General features: G+C 24.2%; 1 protein-coding gene across 1 annotated transcript in view; it reads left to right on the forward strand.

Annotated features, from left to right (window-relative positions):
* The window catches only part of LOC134838127 (uncharacterized), a 37,878-nt gene extending 22,560 nt beyond the window's left edge, over positions 1-15,318 (forward strand). The window contains exons 2-3 of the mRNA XM_063853591.1: positions 12,646-13,806; positions 14,574-15,318. Of these exons, the coding sequence (XP_063709661.1) occupies positions 13,437-13,806; positions 14,574-14,806 (603 nt within the window). The 5' untranslated portion in view covers positions 12,646-13,436 and the 3' untranslated portion in view covers positions 14,807-15,318. The remainder of the gene's footprint in view (positions 1-12,645; positions 13,807-14,573) is intronic.
* Positions 15,319-18,514: the final 3,196 nt, after the last annotated feature.

Genomic DNA, 18,514 nt, shown 5'->3' on the forward strand with positions numbered 1-18,514 from the left:
CGTGCATTTATCGGGGTCATGTTCTATTAAATTATGGCTTACACATTCTCTCACATATATTACAAATTTGTTTACAGACGATTTTATCGATTTTATTTTATTTTGGAAAAAATCATCAGAAACAGGACAAAATTTTTTCTGGTTGTGTAATTCGCTAAAAATAATTAATAGGAAGTATCCTAATGACTGTCATTGCAAGACAAGAATAGAGCTAATAATAAGAATATTTAATGAGTGTGATACAAAAATAGTTTTTATACATGGAAAAGTTCCAGTTGACTGACGACGACGACTTACAACAACAATAACAATAACAACAGACAAAATCAACAACTGATGATTATAAATAATAATGTGTGTTTTGGCATTAATTTTCTTTGTTTATTTTTCCCGCGCACGACGAAATTAAAGATATTTTTGGAAATTTTATGGCTGACAAATTTCCACTATTTTTGGAATATTTTTTTTTCATTTTAATAAAAAATTAGCAAAATAAAGAAATAAAAAAAAATATTGCGAACATAAAAAAACGGAAATTATGACAATTTATGAACCATTAACTTTCGTGCTCTTTTTTTTCGTAAAAAGTAAAGTTTGGTTCACGAAAAATTATTCGAATTATTCGTAAAGGCATGAACGGAAAATTACATTTAAATTGACACAATTGCGATTTTTTTTTATTTTTTTCTTATTTAACTCACGAATAAAAAAAATACAAGAAAAAAAGGAATTGAATGCAATTTAATTATCCGCTTGGTGGTTGCTTGCCATTTAATGATTTTTTTCCTTTTTAAACAGTTTTACTTTGAATAAATAAATAACTTTGAAATAAAAAAAGGACAGAGAAGAAATAATGAAAGAAATACTTGATGAAATTATTTCTGCAAAAAAAAAAGTTGTTGATGATGATGATGATAAAGATGATGTCGGTGACAGTTTTTCATAATTATTAAAGAATTTATACGACGCGGTTGAAAGAACTCTTATTTATTTAGAAGCAAAAAAAATGAAGGAATGAAAGGTTGATTGAGTGAAAAGGAAATATTATTACATAAAGGACGAGAAATAAAGGACTACAAATTAACGACGACACCGTTCGTGAGTAAAATTTTAAATGATGAAAAAAAGTTTGTGAAAACTTAAAGATGTCGAAATGTTTTTGATTGATAAGCTGTTGTTGGGGATGTTTGATGAGTTTCAAAAGCGAATATCATAATGTCTGTCTGTTTAAATAATTTAAAATTCGACTTTTGGATATAAATTATTAAAACTTAATTCAACTTAAGCTTAAGTCTTAAGTCTAAGTCATTTAAGTTTGACTTAAGTTTTTATTTACTTTCTTTTTAAATTAAAAAAAACTAACCTTCGATTTAAGAGTAATGATTTTCTTATTGAAAACTTTATGACTTATTCTGAAACTTAAGCTTAAGCCAAAAGCTTTTTAAGTCAAAACTATTTTTTTTTAATTAAACCTTAAGTCTTTAACTTAACATATTAAGTCAAATTATTCTTTTGACTTAAAGTTAAAGTTAAGGACTTAAGCTTTAATTTCAGAAAAAAATTAAAAAAAAAATGACTTAAAAGGTTTTTGACTTAAGCTTAAGTTTCAGAATAAGTCATTAAGTATTTAATAAGAAATACAGGGTCGAAAAAACTTTTGACTTAGACTTAATACATTTTAGTTTTTGTGACTTAATCTGAGACTTTAGAAAAAGAAGCTAATTTATCATTTTTAATCATTTTATAACTCAAAACTGGCCAAAAATTGAAACTGAAAAAAAATTTTTTTCTTTGACATAGTTTTGTTTTGAAAACTAAATAAAGAGCAAAAAAACTGTGTCAAAAACTGTGTCAAAGCCATTATTTGTCAAATCTTGCTCCAAATGGATAAAAATTTGTCAAAATTTATCATTTTTAATCATTTTTTAACTCAAAACTGCCAAAAAATTGAAACTGAAAAAAATTTTTTTCTTAACAAGTTTTGTTTTAAAAACTAAATCAAGAGCAAAAAAACTGTGTCAAAAACTGTGTCAAAAATTTTTGTCAAATCTTGCTCCAAATGGAATCAAAAAATTTGTCAGAGGGCTCTAATTTATCATTTTTAATCATTTTATAACTCAAAACTGCTAAAAAATTAAAACTGAAAAAAAATTTTTTCTTTGACATAGTTTTTGGTATTGACTTATCACATTTACTTCGTTTTCGACCCTGAAGAAATATTTTTTATATTAATTATTTTATTAAAAATAAATTTTTGACTTTTTGAAGATTTAAGGAAACATTTTAATTAAAAAAAAATCCAAATTTCAAAATTGAATTAAAAAACTTTAGAATTTTTGGCTTTTTACATGCTGAGAGATCAAAAGTTTCCATTAGAATGAATTTTTCTCAAGAAAGTCAATCGTTGCTAAATTTGAAAAAAAAAAAAATTAAACTTCATTAAAAATGTTAAAAAAAAATACGCTCACATCTCTTAAAAATCAAACACAGACAAAAATCTTAACAATTCCACAAGTACCAAAAGTTTGTCTAAAACCTAAATCGATTTTTAATTAAATTCAACTTAATTCTTCGAAACAAAAAAGGGGTTTCTTTCTTTTACTTTTTCCCCTATGCCTCAGCATCAAAACAGACAAAAACACAGCATCTTATCATACTGAAAGAAAACCGATCAAAAAGAAAACCGAACAATATGACTCCTATTAATATAAAATTTTATACAAGACTATTTTATGATACCTCTGGGAATCATTTCGCAAAACGACAGTAAAATGAATCAATTTGAACAATGTTTTATTCGAGTTAAATTTACGATTTTCATCTGACAGTGACACATAGACAAGAGGAAATGTTGATGATAAAGACTTCATCGTAAGTTCTCATAATACATTCTTTACATTCGGCATGGAAACGAGTTCTTACATGAAAAGGCAGCCCACTTGTGTGAAGAGATGAAGAGATAAAGTTGTCAGATGCAGACAATTATTTCTGAAACAATTAGCTGAAATTTGTATTTATGCGAAAAAGATAAGATTTTAATCGAGAATTAATCGCACACTTGGAAAAAAATGCATAATTAGCATTTGAAATTTTTAGTCGTAGAGAAAAAAAAATGGAATGACTTGTTTACGTAAATTATCGATCGAGGTACATTGACCTCTATGTGTTATAGATTCTCTCTGCACGCAGCATCCGTTGGTTCGTTGGATGCATAAATGGTTGTAAACTACACCTTGTTAACTCACTCCTTGTGTGTGAGTGAGAGTTGTTGAGTGTTTTGGCTTACATCCTTCCTCCTTTCTTTTCGTGTGCATTTTTTTAATGAAATGTTTTTTTTTTGTTTATTCTTTGTCTTTCGTCTCTCCTCTTTGCTCTATATAGATTTTCTCTCGTTTCATTGAATGGCCTAGTTCACCTCCTTTGTCGTGTTGTTTGTTCACACCGTAAAACATTTACAACGCAATAGTGACAGAATATATCTGCAAGGGATCCTTCTCTATAGAATGTGCTAGATATCTAAAAGTAGGCTACCATAAAAAATATTGTCTGTGTCTCGATTTTGATGAATAGACACTTTAATTCAGAAAATAGTTTAAAAAGTTGTCTTTCGGAGAGTGACTTATGATGATAAAGCATTTAGATTTTATAACGAATTATTAAATAAAATTTAATTAAATTTTTAAATTTTATTTAATTTTTCATAAAAATTTAAAAATTGATTTTTAATAAAAATCTAAAAAAAATTAAAAATTAGCAAACCAGAATTTTTAAAAGTTTTATTTAAAATTTAATAAATAAAAAAAAATATTATTTAAAATTAAATAAAATAATAATTCATTTTATTTGATTATAAATTATTTTTTTTAATTTTATAATTTAAAAATTAATTATATTTTAATTAAATTAAATAAATTGAAAAAAATTAATAATTAATTTTTTTTATTTTTAATTTTATTTTTTTTTAATTTTAATTTTTATTATTTTTTTTTGTTTACTTAAATTTTTGTTATAAATTTTAATTTTTTTTTAAATCAAAAATTTAAATAATTAAAAAGAATATAATTTTTTAATTAAATAAAATAATAATTTTATAATTTGAAAATATTAATGTAAAATTAAATAAATTAATAATTATTTTTTTTATTTTAAATTATTAATTTTTTTAAATTTAAATTTATTTAATTTAATTTTTTTAATTTTTATTTTATTTTTATTTTATTTTATTTTTTTTATTTTACTTTTTTAATTATTTAATTTTTAATGTTAAAATTTTGTTTAAATTAATGTTTTAACCACGTGGTTTATTTAATTTTTCATTTAATTTTTAATCTTATTTTTTTTATTTTTTTTATCCACGTGATTTTATTGGAGTGACTTTTTTATCTAATCTTTTAATAATTTGACCACGTGGTTTGTTTAAATTTTTAACTACAGTTAATTCCTTTGTAAAACCGAATTTTTCTTCGAAATGCGGTAAAAATCGAGAAAGGAAATAAAGAAAAACGGAGGAAAAGTGATTCTATTCATTCTTTATGTCTTTAGCAACAAAAAGCAAAAAGAGTTTATCTTCTTCAATATCAAATATGCTTTTATGGTTCTCTTGACTTATTCTTGTTGGCTCAAAAACTGTCTCGTCATCATGTAATTTCTCAAAGATGTCAGTTTCTTTCGTTGCTTCGACTTTGACCTGGACTGAACTGCAACAAAATGCACAAAAAAGCGAGTAAATAGTTGGAACAAAGACATCCAATTTGTAATTTTTTGTTGTTCGAAGGGATTATTATCTAAGAGAGAGCGAAAAAGAACAAAAAGCAACGACGAGAAAAAAAGTATGGAGGAGGAAAAACAATAATAATGAAAGTTACCGTACTTATCGTTCATTTATCCTTTCATTCAATGGCATTGTGTTGAAGTCGGTGCATTGTTACAAAGTTTGCAAAAACAATCTAATGCTACGACGAGCTTTTATCCTTAACAATGAACTACCTCTCGAACGGTTTTGTACATATATCGAATGATAAAGTCAATTTTACTCGTTTTAAACGTCATTTTATTAAAGCTGAAACTGTTTTTTTTTTATCTAGATTTGCGTACGAAAAATGGGCCATGATTGTTTTTTTTTTCGAAATTTCTCATTATCATTGTTCATTTTTCTATTCCTAAAGTTTTTTTTTGTTTCTATTTTCCGTATTTTTTTTGTCAGGCGTGTGTAGGAACTATAAAAGCTTGTATATGGATGAATAAAAAATGAAATATTAAATAGTTGAAAAACATGATACCCTTTTGGAATGAAAATCAACGGAATTAGTATCATCATGAACGAATGAAGAATGATTACAGTCATTATTATAACTGTAAGTATTTATTTTCAGACAATAATAATAAAAAGTAATAATAATAAGGAAAGTATTATGTAAAAGAAGCTTATTATTGTCTTTTTGTTGAATTCTTATGAATTTATGGAATTCAATGTTTGAGCGCTTTTTTGAATGAATTAAAGTTTTAGGAAGCAAAAAAATTAAAATAAAGACCAAAAATTTGAAAAAAAAAATAATTAAAAAAAAAATTATTTTCATTTTTTTTTTACAAAGTTTGAAATTTTTAACATGTACGAATAATTTAAAAAACTGAAAAATAATTGAAAAAAAAAAATTAAAAACAAACGATGAAATTATTTCTGAAAGTTACTTAAAAAAATTTATAAATAAAAAAATTCTGAAGAAATTTTTCATCTTAACGAATGTTTTTATTTTTTCGTTTAAAAAAAAAATCCAAAAATTTTGAATCTCGAAATACTTCAAATAATTTAAGCTCTTCAAGGTATTAATTAATTAATTTTATTCTGTTCAATTCATTCTATTGAGTAAAAAAAAATTAAAAAAAAATTGAAGAAATTTAAAAAATGAGATTTAGGTAATTTAAATTAAACTAAAATTTATTATTTTTATTTTTAATTAATTTTATAATAATTATTAATTAATTTTTAATTAAAATAATATTTCACTAAATTAATTTTTTGTGTTGAAATTAATTTTAAAAAAATATTTTTTTAATTAAAAAAAATTATAATTAAATTAAATTTTTTTAAAAATAAATTTGAAATTTATTTATTTAGTTTTAATAATTTTTTCATGAAGATATATTTAAAAAATATTTTAAAAGTACTTTAATTAAAAAATAATTATATTTATATTATCAATTAAAAAATAAATCAAATTAATAATTAATTATATAATTTGATTAAATTTTTTTTGATTATTTATTAATTAATACAATTATTTTTTAATTATTAATTAATTAATACAATTATTTCTTTAAATAAATAAAAATTATAATTTAATTAATAAATTAAAATATTTAAATTAAATTTAATTAATTTAAAAATATTTTATTCTATTTAATTTTTTTTTTTTATTTTTTTAACTGACTCAAGAATTAAAACCCCTCAGGTACAAAATATTTTCTTAAAATGCCTTTAAAACAAATAAAATATTAAAAAGATAATTTTAAGAAAATAATTCCTCGAATCAAAATCATTACGACTTACCAAGAACTCCTTCAATTTATTTGTTTATATTCAGGAATCACTCAAGCACATTTGCCTTGACGAATCGCTTCGTGCATGTTGAGTCGATGTTCACCGCGTCTCGCTCATAAATTAATAAACTAATAACAATATTCACTTAATATAATCGACAACTTGGCATGTTTCGCGTACTATTTGCTTTCGCCACACAATTTCCTTGTAATTTTTTTTATCCATTTTTCCAGCATAACCACAAAATATGTGTATCATGTCAGTTAAATGTGTTCCAGTTAAAACTTGGTTTCGAACAGAAAAAAAAGACGAGTCACACAATAAAAATAATACAATAACAATATAATGAATTTAAGCATAACCATGAAAAACTATCTAACGTTTCGTGCAACTCTTTCTCCGCGCCATTAAAACCGAAAAAAAAAGTTTCCATCACAGCGAATTGAACGAACCGAAATTAGTTGCGACTTGATATTCAAATAAAACGGTTTGTTGAGTTTTTTCCGGGAAATTTTTGAAAAATTATGAAAAAATGGAATCATTTTTCCACATTTCAAAAATTGACATTAGTGATCGTCACAAAGTGCAAGTGAAGTCGCCAAGACCTCCTTCAGCCGCGTCAGAACATGCAATCTCAATTATTCATGCGAAGACATTCAAGCCGTTGCATAGCGATGCGAGTGTCGAGCGACAGCGCACGGAAATTGTCGCCAATAATTACGTGAAATTCCGTGCAGCGCAAGGCTTGAAAAAGGCACGAAAGCGCATCAAGAAACCCGTTATCTTTCCGAGCAGCTACACGAATCGCCAAGTGTTGCAAATACCGTGCTTCACGTTTCCCAAGTAAGTTCAGCCGCATGAAAAATTGCCTTGAAAAGGGTTTCGTTGAGTGACATCGCAATAAATAATAGAATGAGCAACAAGAAAAACAAATCGTGGAAATTTATATTTTTTTTCTTGTATTTGGTGCTCCTGCTACAATATTCATCTTCAGGTATTTTTTTGTCGTGTGGGAGAAAACTCTTGAGAAAATTTCGTTTTTTTAAGAAATTTAAGACGTGAGCGTATTTTTATATGAAAATCATTAAGTTTAAAGAAAAACTTTTTTCTGCAATGTCCTTCAAGAAGTTACAAAGTTATTCGTACCTGACTCGAAAAATGCTCACGAAGTCATTTTGTGGTAATACAAAATAATTTTATAATTGAAATGCAAGTTTCTGTCTGTTTCTGCGTTATTTCGTTTCGTAAGAATGTCTTATGAATAAATAATTTGCAGAATCTGTTACTTATTTCATTGTTCAATGTTACTCGTTCGTTACCATGCGTTTCCATTTTTAAGATGAAATTTTCGTTTTTCCGAAAGATTGAACAAGATTAGATGAATTTTTAATTTAATTGAATTGAAGTTTTTTAATCAAATAATTTAATTTTTTAATTTAAAATTTGAGCTAATTAATTAAATTTTAATTTTCTAAATTAATTTTTATTATTTTTAATTTTAATTTTTTTTTTGTTATTTTTATAAAATTTAAAATATCTAAATTTTGATAGTTTTTCCTTAAAAATTCGTGAAATTTTATACAAATTATTAAAAAAATAAAATTAAAATTCAAAAAAAAAATATTAAAAAAATCAAATTGAACTTCAAAAACTAAAAATTTAAATCTATTAAAATTTCTATTACTCTGTTAATTATTTTTTTAATAATTTGTATAAAATTTCACGAATTTTTAAGGAAAAACTATCAAAATTTCGATATTTTAAATTTTATAAAATTTAAAAAAAAACTTAAAATTAAAATAATAAAAATTAATTTAGAAAATTAAAATTTAATTAATTAGCTCAAATTTAAAAAAAAAATTGTGGTTCATTAAAAAACTTCAAGTCTATTAAATTAAAAGAAAAAAAATAATGGAGGCAAAAAATATAAAAACAAAATTTTATAAGATTTTAAAAAAACTTAAAAATGGCATAAACCATTAAAATTTTTTTTTAATGGTTTTTGATTTTTTTTTTTGCAAAATTCAGTTAGAAATTAATCAAAAATCTTTTTTTATAGAAAGATTTAATGAAAACTTATGTCAATATGAATTTTTTTTGGAATATGAAAAATCGAAAACCTAAAAAGCGGTAAAAAAATTTTTAAAATAAATTTCTTTGAAAATCTATCACAAAAAATCTACAATTACAGTATTAATTACTGAAATGAAATTTTAAAAAAATTTAAAAAAAATAAATTTTTAAACAAAACCACATTTTTTCATCGAAATGCGGTAAGAATCCTCTCTCTCTCTCTCTTTTAAAAAATTTCTCTTGCTCATACGAACACTCCATGATCTGTCTACAATTATAAACTATTCCATTAATCTTAATTTTTCTGTTTCGTTTGACAATGTACTATTATTTTTTTATAGAAGCAGTTGGTTGTCGAGAACGTGTGTCTGGATGCTCCCGCGTTCCTCCATGATAAATGTTTGCAACATCCAGAAAGTCGTGTACATTGTTATGTGGCATTAAATATTCAAGGTTTTTCTTGTTGTTCTCTTTTCTACGTGAAAAGTTGCAATGGAAAAACACAGACGGAGTCACGGGACATTCAACTGGGGCGGAGACGAAAATTACCTCGAAAATTGCCTTGTTAATCTTCGATAAAATTTAATTAGTACCTGCCTCGTGTAAGTGCTTTGATGTAATCGATTGCATAAATTGCAAGTTGAAACAAAGTACTCGAGTTACCCCCATTGTGACCTAGTAGTGAGTTTTTCTCATAGGCGTTCGTATATTTAGCCTTACGGATTTAAAAGAGGTTATTTTAACACTTTAGGATTTAAATTAAACCCTCAAGGAAATTTTCTAATCTTTTAAAAGTTTTCATAGAACTCCTAAAGAAGCTAAAAAATTTACTTTTAAGAGGTTCATTTAACCCCTTTTTGATTTTTTTTCTTTACAAAAAGGGGTTAAATTAACCTCTTAAGTAGTTTTTTAGTATCTTTTGGATGTAAATTAACATATTGAATAAAAGAGATTAGAAAATTTTATCAAAGGGGATCTAAATTAATCCCTCAATAAAATTTTCTGATCTCTTTAATATTTTCATTTTACTCATCAAGAGGCTAAAAAACCACTTAAGGTGTTAAATTAACCCCTTTTTTAATTTTTTTTCCACAAAAGGGGTTAAAATAACATCTTAAATGGTTTTTTAGCCTCTTGAATAATTGAACTAGTTCTTTAAGAGATCAGAAAATTTCATCAAGAAGTTAATTTAAATTCTAAACTCCCATAGAAGTTAATCTCGTCCCTTTTAAATCCGTAGGGAGAAAATTGCCGTACGTTTCGTGTATGAAAAAACAAACTAACAAGGTTGTTCGGATATAAATTACTCCACAAAAGTGCACGTATTCGAACTGCTACTTGTTGCTATAATCCGGCTGTTTTTGCCTCTGCTGCTATGTTTGCGATGCAAAAAACAAGATATATGAACTTCAATTATAATACCATAATCAATTATTATAATAAAATTATTGCATGATACGTTCAATTAGTTGCGAGGCTTTTCGTTGCTGTGCTCACAGCGGATTTTGTTCAACAAGGAAAATGCATATAATTACCTCTTTATCCACGTAGCAATTTCCTTTTTTTATTGACTTAACATTGCGGCGAATGACGAATGGCTTGCGATCCATCATTTCAGTTGTGGTCGAGATAGAAATCTCTCTCTCGAGCGTGTGTCAGATGGTAACTAACGTAATGGATAAAATACGAACGGACATCCGTCTATCAAAATTAAAGCAAACAATGGCGGTGGTTTGCATGAGCGTCGGACTTCTCGTCGTCTCTTGTGATAGCAAAAAAAGCGTTAAATTATGAATGAAGAATATAAATTTTGTAAATTAAGTGGTTGACAGAGAGAGTGTCAGACGAGTAAATGGTTTTATTTGCATTTAATTATAAATTTTTTAGGATGCAAATAGTTTGTGACATGCGTCCTTTAATGGTTGGATGAACATCAAAAGTGGGAGTTTGCGATTTTAATATTTTTTAGAATTTTGTTTTGATAAAAAAAAAATATTTTTTCTCGGAAGTAATTAAAATTGATTAAATATAATTTCGGGTGAAAAATAATTATGGTTTTAATATTATTAATAAAATTTTCATTCAATTTTTTTGAGCTTTATAATATTTTAGCTAAATAAATTGTATTAAGAAATTAAAAAATTATTTTTATTTTTTTAATTTTTAATTTAAATTAAATAAAAAAAAATATTTAATTTTTTTTTTATTTAAAATGAAATTTTAATTAAATATTTTATTATGAATTTAAAAAAATTAAATATTTTTTTAATATTAAAAAATTAAGTCACTCATAAATTTTAAATTAAATTTTGAATACCTACTTTTATTTTTTTTTAATTAATTAAAAAAATAATAATTTAATATTTTTTTTTTAAATTAAATTAATTAATTTATGAAAATTAAATTAATATTTTTTTTAATATAATTTTTAATTTAAATATTTTAATTAAATTAAATTACTTTTTTTTTAAATTAATTAAATTAAAATTATAATTAAATTAATTTTTTAAAATTAATATAAAAATTAAATTAATATATTTTTTAAAACAATTTTTAATTTAATAATTTTAATTTAAATATATTTTTTTTAAATAAATTACTTTTTGAAAATATTTTTATTATTAAAAATATTGATTAAAAAAATTTTCAAAGCTCACCTTTAAAAAATAAGAAAAAAAAAATTAAAATCCATTAATCTCGTATCCATCACAAAACTTGACACTTAAAAATCTGTTCGTAATTAGTTTTCTTCATTAAAATCAACTAGTTGGTATCCTAACCACATTTTGATTGGCAACTTTAATCTCTTTATTTGATCTTCTCAACCCACAACCTCTCTTTTTATTGTGTACCAAAAATCCTCCAAGATTAAATTTTTAAGATAAACATGAGTGAGTTGTGCAAACATTTGCCGAGACATTCAAAAAGTAAACACTTCCGATGATGCTATAACAATAAATGGGCCCGAAAATGAAATTCAATCTTTTTCACTATTTGGTTTTATTTTATTTCACTTTTTTTTTTGTTTTTTTAGCATGATGACGAGATAATTGAATTAATTATCGTCTCAGTTGCAGTGTCGAGCACATGATACGGATAAACACATGATTAGGGTGCAAATTGATTGTTAAATATTTGTGAGGAGCTGCAAAAAAATTGACAAATAATTCATTAGCGGGTGATAATTAAAATGCCATTAAGCGATTTTTTTACCACAAAAAAAATTGAGAAAATTTTTTTTTAAAGAGTGTGACAAGATCAAAATTGTGAAATTTGTTGATAAAAAAAAAAATTGTGCATTAGGACAAAAAATTTAAAATGTGCCTTGGGGTGAAATTTTTGAACTCGGCAAAATTTTCAGAGCAAAAATTTTATTTAGAATAAAAATTTTTATTTTAAAAAATTTTAAATGTACATTAGGGCTAAATTAATAATTTATTTCGAATAAAATTTTCTGAACGAAAAATTTTTTTTAAGTTTAAAAAAATTAAAATTTACATTGGGACGAAAATAATAATGTGCATTGGGATAAAATTTTAAAATATGAAGCAAAGCAAATTTTAAAATGTAAACTGGGAAGAGAACTCAGAGTTATTAAAGAAATTTTTCAATTTTCATTGAGGAAAAATTTAAATTGTGACTTGGGATGATTTTTTTAAATATGAAATGAGAAGAAAATTAAGAATAAACATTGGGTCAAAAATTTAAAATATGCATTGGGACTCAAAAAATTTTAATTTGAACCAAAAATTTATTTTTTTTTTGTAAAGAAGAAATTTAAAATGTGATTTGGGATATTTCTTTAATTATGTAATAGGTAGAAAATTTAAAATGTTTATTGGGTCAAAAATTGTAAATGTGTATTGGGACTCAAAAAATTTTAATTTGAACCAAAAATTTATTTATTTTTTTTGTGAAAAAAAAGTTTTAAAATGTGACTTGGGATGAAAATTCATAAAAAAATTCAGAAAAAAATTTCAAAATGTGCATTGGGCTCAACTAATTTTTTTTTTAAATTTTATTTTTCTTTTCAGATTAAACGAACAACAAATCATCAAAGGACGCCGAACCTTGTGCAAACTTCTGAATCAACATCAAGGACTAATTTCTGAGCCTGTTAAAAAGCTTCGCAACATCGACGATATCTCAATTTTGCGACATCTTCTCTTCAAACACGAACGTTGTTTGCGTCGAAAATACACGAAACATCAGAAAACTTTGTTACTGCGGAACGGCATCGATTTCAAGCATCTCTTCGAAAGCCCGGACAGCGTCGAAAATCCAATTAAACAAAAAATCAACGACAACGACGAGGACACGCAACTTTTACGGCAATACTATTTGAAGCGATTAAGTGCACGTGCCAAGCGCGATCCAGATAATTTGCTGGAAACGGCGTCTCGTTGCTACGTTGAGGGGTTTCAGTGGCACGTCAGCTATTTGGAAGTGTGTGCAGCCAAAAGTGCGACACTGTGTCAGGAATATGCAAAGAAGCAACAAAAACGCAGCGGTAACCGTGACATGAACGAAACTCTCGTCATCACGACAAACATTGAAAATTACTGCGACGATCTTTTGGCAACAAAACTGAACGAATTAAATTTGCACGACAACAATTTACCCACAATAACACTCACGGACTTTTCCGGCGAGGAATCTAGCGAGACAAATTCCGTTATTTTCGTGAATCAAGAGCAACAATTGCGTGCTCCCTCGATTGCGTGTCACGTTGAAGCGCGCCCAGCATCAAGTGAATCAGCCTAAAAATTTAATCAGCTAAAAAACAATCAAATTTTTACAAAAAAAATTATAAAATAGGGAAAAAATGGTTTCAATAATGGACGTTGAACCAAGTAATGAAATCTGTGATAATTGCCCGATGTTATCACAACAACGACCAATAGAGATAGAAATACAGTCGGCGGATATACAGGTGATACCGCTCAAAGCTGCCGACAACAATTTATTGAAAAAGAACATGAAACTGGATCTGTCGTCGCCAGCATCGCTCGAGCAAATTGAAATTCGACTCAAAAATGACAATTCGACAAGTTCCGAAAATGAAAATTGTTCGGCGAATGCGGAAAAGAATGACTCGGAGAGCGGGCAAGTGAGTAGTGACGAAGATGAAAATGCGAAAAATAACAATGGGGAGTTTCGGTCGCCAATGTCTCCGAGATCGCCAAGTAGTCAAGGTAAGATTTATTTATTTATTTTTTTTTGTTGATTTTTTTCTTAAAACAAATTTAACCTAAACTTCGGAAAAAATATTTAAAATATTAATTTTTAATTTAATTTTAAAAAAATATTTTTTTTTTTGTGAAAAAAATACAAAATTTTTCGTTAATAAATTTTGACAATTAAAAATGAAACGACAACTCAAATTTTTTAAAATTTAATTTTTGAGCCAAAATTAAAAAATATTTTAAAATTAAATCTTAAATAATATAATTAAATAATATATTTGGATAATTTTATGAAAATTTAATTTTTTATGAATAAATAATTTTAAAAAAAATTAAAAAAATTAAAAAAAAAATTAAATTAAATTAAAAATTTGTCTTGGGTTATTTTTAATATTTTTTTTTAAATTTAAAGACATTTTTCAGTTATAAAAAAAAATTGAAAATATTATCTAAAAGTTATAAAAAATAATTTTCAATAAAAATTTCACATTTTTCAAATTTTTTCTTAAAATTTTAAATTTTTTGACAATTTCATTAAATTTAATAAAATTTTTGTTCAAATTCATTTAATTGTTTACGAATTTTTAAAATTAATTCATCATAATTAAAATTAATTTAATTTAAATAAAAATTTAATTGAATTAAAATTAAATTAAAATAATTAAAATTAAAAATTAATTTTGAATTAAAAATTTGAAAAAATCAAAATCTCTCTTAAAAATAAATTTAAAAAATAAAAAAAAAATCTTTCAAATTTTCTTAATATTTTTTTTTAGCACGTTACGGTTCCCGCATGTTGCCACACCAAACATCATTGACTTCCGCCGTGGATGTTGTCGACGATCGCAAGGCCTTACGTGATGCCCTCTACCAGGGCATTTTCCATCGTCATCGACGCACCATTTTCGCCATGGGCAGCTTCCTTCGCATGCTAAAGAGCAAAAATTCCCAATACAACTCGATCCGAAGTTCGTCGGAGGGCGAAGGCGAAGAGGACAGCACTCGATAATTTCGCTCCGCTTTGCTGCTGAAAGGAAAAAATGTAAATCCCGTAGACACACATAGCATGTAGTTAGTGTATCAAATGTCCTGTTAAATTGATCCCTGCGCGACATGAAGAAGGCATTGACTGGATTTTTACCTTTTTATACATAGAAAACACGTAATTGATAAAAAAAAAGTACTGTTAGAGTTATTTTAGGTTGTTAGCTGCTCTCGACATTATTCAACATTGATGTGCATGTAAAGTTGAATCTCATCAAATTTTCCAATTTTCGCTGAAAAACAAACACAGATGCCATAGCATCGCAAAAAAGTTTGCCTTACTAACATTTTGTATCGAGTTTTCCACTTTTTACTTTTTTTTTCAAGTGATTTTAGTTTAATTTTTACATTTTTCATTAACCGAGTAAAAAAAAGTTGATTTCGGAAAATGGAAACGAATTTAAATTGAAGAGCATATCACTTTACTTCTAAATATTATCAGAAATTGCCTCTATACTTGAAACTTTAAAAGACTTAAGGGCGGAAAAAATTTTTGTTTCGATTTTTCTCTTTAAAAAAAAAATTATAAAAATTTGTAAATATCAATTTTTCGTAAAAAAAATAAATAATATTTTTAAATCAAAAATTTCAATTATTTTTTAATATTTTTAAACCTTAAAAATTAAAAAAAAAATCAAAATTCGTTTCAAAAAATTACCGTTAAAATTTTTAATATTTTTTTTTCACTTATTTTTTTTTAAATATAAATAAAAAATAAAATTTAAATTTTCTTAATTTTTTTTTAAATTTTTATGAAAATAATTTAATTTCATTCAAAAAATTATCGTTAAAATTAATTTTTTTTTTCTTATAGAAAAAATAAAAATAAAAAAATGAATCATTAATTTTTTATTAAAAATTCACCTTTTAAAATTTAAAATTTAATTAAAAAATTTAAATTTTTCTAAAAAAAGCCAATTTTCTGATAATTTCAGTCTTACTTTGACCAGTTTAAGACTTACCAAAAAAATTTTTCTTCATAGGTCCCAAGAAAAAATTCGCCTGATGAAAAAAAAAATCCAAATCAAATTACAAATATAAAAAAAACAATCTCGAATCTGAACTTTTCTCACATTTCTCTTTAGTCACATGAACCCATAAATATATCTGCCGCACCATTTGATTCACATATACGAATTTTCCAGATATCAAAGAATTAATTTATGAATCCACCTTTTGCCCTTGGGATAGAAAAGCGATTAGTTTCTCTTGAACTTACATGCGAGAAGGATTTTCGGTTTCATGTTGCGATGCGAATTTGATCTTTTATTGCCTCGTCTCCTTCTCTACATCCCGAGATAAATCTTCAAGGTAATCAAAGATTATTCCTCCTCTCGCACTGGAACAATTTTGCTGAAACGAAATACATAATTCATTATTAAAGCAAAAAAAAAAAGTCTCAAAGACGAGCTTAGCTAAGAGGCGCGAGGCGTCATGAAAATTGTTCAAACGAAAATGAATCATGTCATGATTTTATGATTATTGTTACATAATTCCTTTTGCTAGAAACACCTTTGAGTAGAGAAAAAAAATTAACATACCAAAGATCTCGTTTGACACACTTCTGTAAAAGGTACATGGGAAGTGTCGCGTTTGCATAAGTAATGAATATTGTAATCTTTAATAAAGTTGTGCGAAAATTGTTACCAGTAATTAACGTGCGACGGAGGTTTTTCTCGTTTTTTTTACGTTTTATGAATGAAAAAACTCATAAAAAGAACGAAAATATGCAAAATGGGACCATATTTTTTTTCAACTCACATAAAACGTATAAAAATAAAACACTCACAGATAATAAAAAAAAATATTTCGAATGGTAAATTGAACGAATGTATATTATTCTTTTTTTTATCGTTTTTTTTAAAATACAAAGTGTTCAATTAATTTTTTTATTAAATTTATTTTTTTCTTTCATTTTTTCAACAATTTTTAAACATTTTAATTATTTTTATAATTTATTTAAATTATTTTTATTTAAGAAAAATAATTTTTTAATTAATTTAAACATTTAAATTTAAAGAAATTAATAAATTAATTAATTAATAACAATTAAGAAATTAATTTAATTTAATTAATTTAAAGAAATAATAAAAATTAATTAAAATAATAAATTTTTATAAATAAAATTTATTTTGAGAAAAATAATTTATTTGGCGGAATTAAACTTATTTAATTTTTTTAATAAATAAATTACAGCAAAAAATATTAAGAAAAAAATTAATTGAACACACTGTACTTTTCACATTTTAATTTATGAATTGAACCTTTTTCATCCTCATTTTGTAAAAACAAAAATAAATATCTAGATGAAAAAATACCTCCTATAAAAATGCTAACAATCGACGATTGACGTACTATTTGCCTATAAAAAAAATATGATATAAATAATAAAAAAAAATTAAATAAAAAATTATTATAAAAAAAAATAAATAAAAATAAAAGTAAATAAAAATTAAAACCGCAAAAATGTTTTCAAATTAAATTTCGCTTAAATTCTTTCGCGTCTGATTTTTAATTTACTCTCAATAAATTCCATTGATAAAATTTATATGTATAATTAACTTAAAATAAGCACAAATCCAACAAACAATGTAATCATCTTGGCGCCTTATAATTAATAACCTTGATAACGAAAAAAAAAATTTCCTTTATTTTTTTATAATAAAATTTATATTTAATAACAACGTTAGCGTACAAGAAAATTACTTCTTTCGACTCTGTTTTCCATATAATTATAAATAAATACTTAACATACATTTATATATAAATAAATGAATGATGAATTCAAATGTTGTATCGGCATCTGCCTTTTATCATTATTATTATTGCTAGGCGTCTCGTTGCGTGTGTCGTGACGTTATCGATTGTTATCATCGTTAATTTTTTTTTTAAATTATTTAAAAGAAAAAATGTTGCCAAATTTATTAATAAATAATAAATGATAACAAAAAATATTTTTCTTTGATTTTTTTAATTAATTATTTTTTTTTTATTCATGATAAAAATTACTTAAAATAAAAAAAAAATAAAAAATTGATATAGAAATGTAAGAAAATGTTAACATATAAAGAATTTATTTGTGTTTAGAATTAAAAAAAAATAATGATAGATGATGCCCGAGTGTTTATACCTTAAATGTGTAAGTAAAGTATAAAATTTAGTTGTAATTAAAAATAATAATAAATATCATGATATAATATTCAGTATAATATTAATATAAATAAAATTAAAAAATTATCCCATCTATTCAGTAAATTTATACTTACTTTCGACTTATATAAAAAAAAATATATATTATAAAATTTTAATATTAAAAAAATTAATCAAAATTTGTTAATTTCGAAAAGGTTATGAATAATGATGATCAGATATAAATAAAAATATATATTGGCGAGGTTGACTTTTATCTTTGAAATGTTTATAAAATAAAGTTGTTTCAAAAAAAAAATCATATAAACATTAATAATAAGGTTAGATGTAAGGATATGAAAGGGATCAAGAAAGTAGGTTTTTAGACAAGTAAAATTTTTTTTTTTTTATTAAAAATAAATTAATTTAAATTTTTTTTTTAAATTAAAAAACTTAAATTTTTGTTTTAATTCAATATTAATAAAATTTATAAATAAATTTTTTTTTTTTAATTTAAAATATGCATTAATTATATATTATTTTA

This window comes from Culicoides brevitarsis, chromosome 1 (genome assembly GCF_036172545.1).
Source record: "Culicoides brevitarsis isolate CSIRO-B50_1 chromosome 1, AGI_CSIRO_Cbre_v1, whole genome shotgun sequence".
In the NCBI taxonomy this organism is placed as follows: domain Eukaryota; kingdom Metazoa; phylum Arthropoda; class Insecta; order Diptera; family Ceratopogonidae; genus Culicoides; species Culicoides brevitarsis.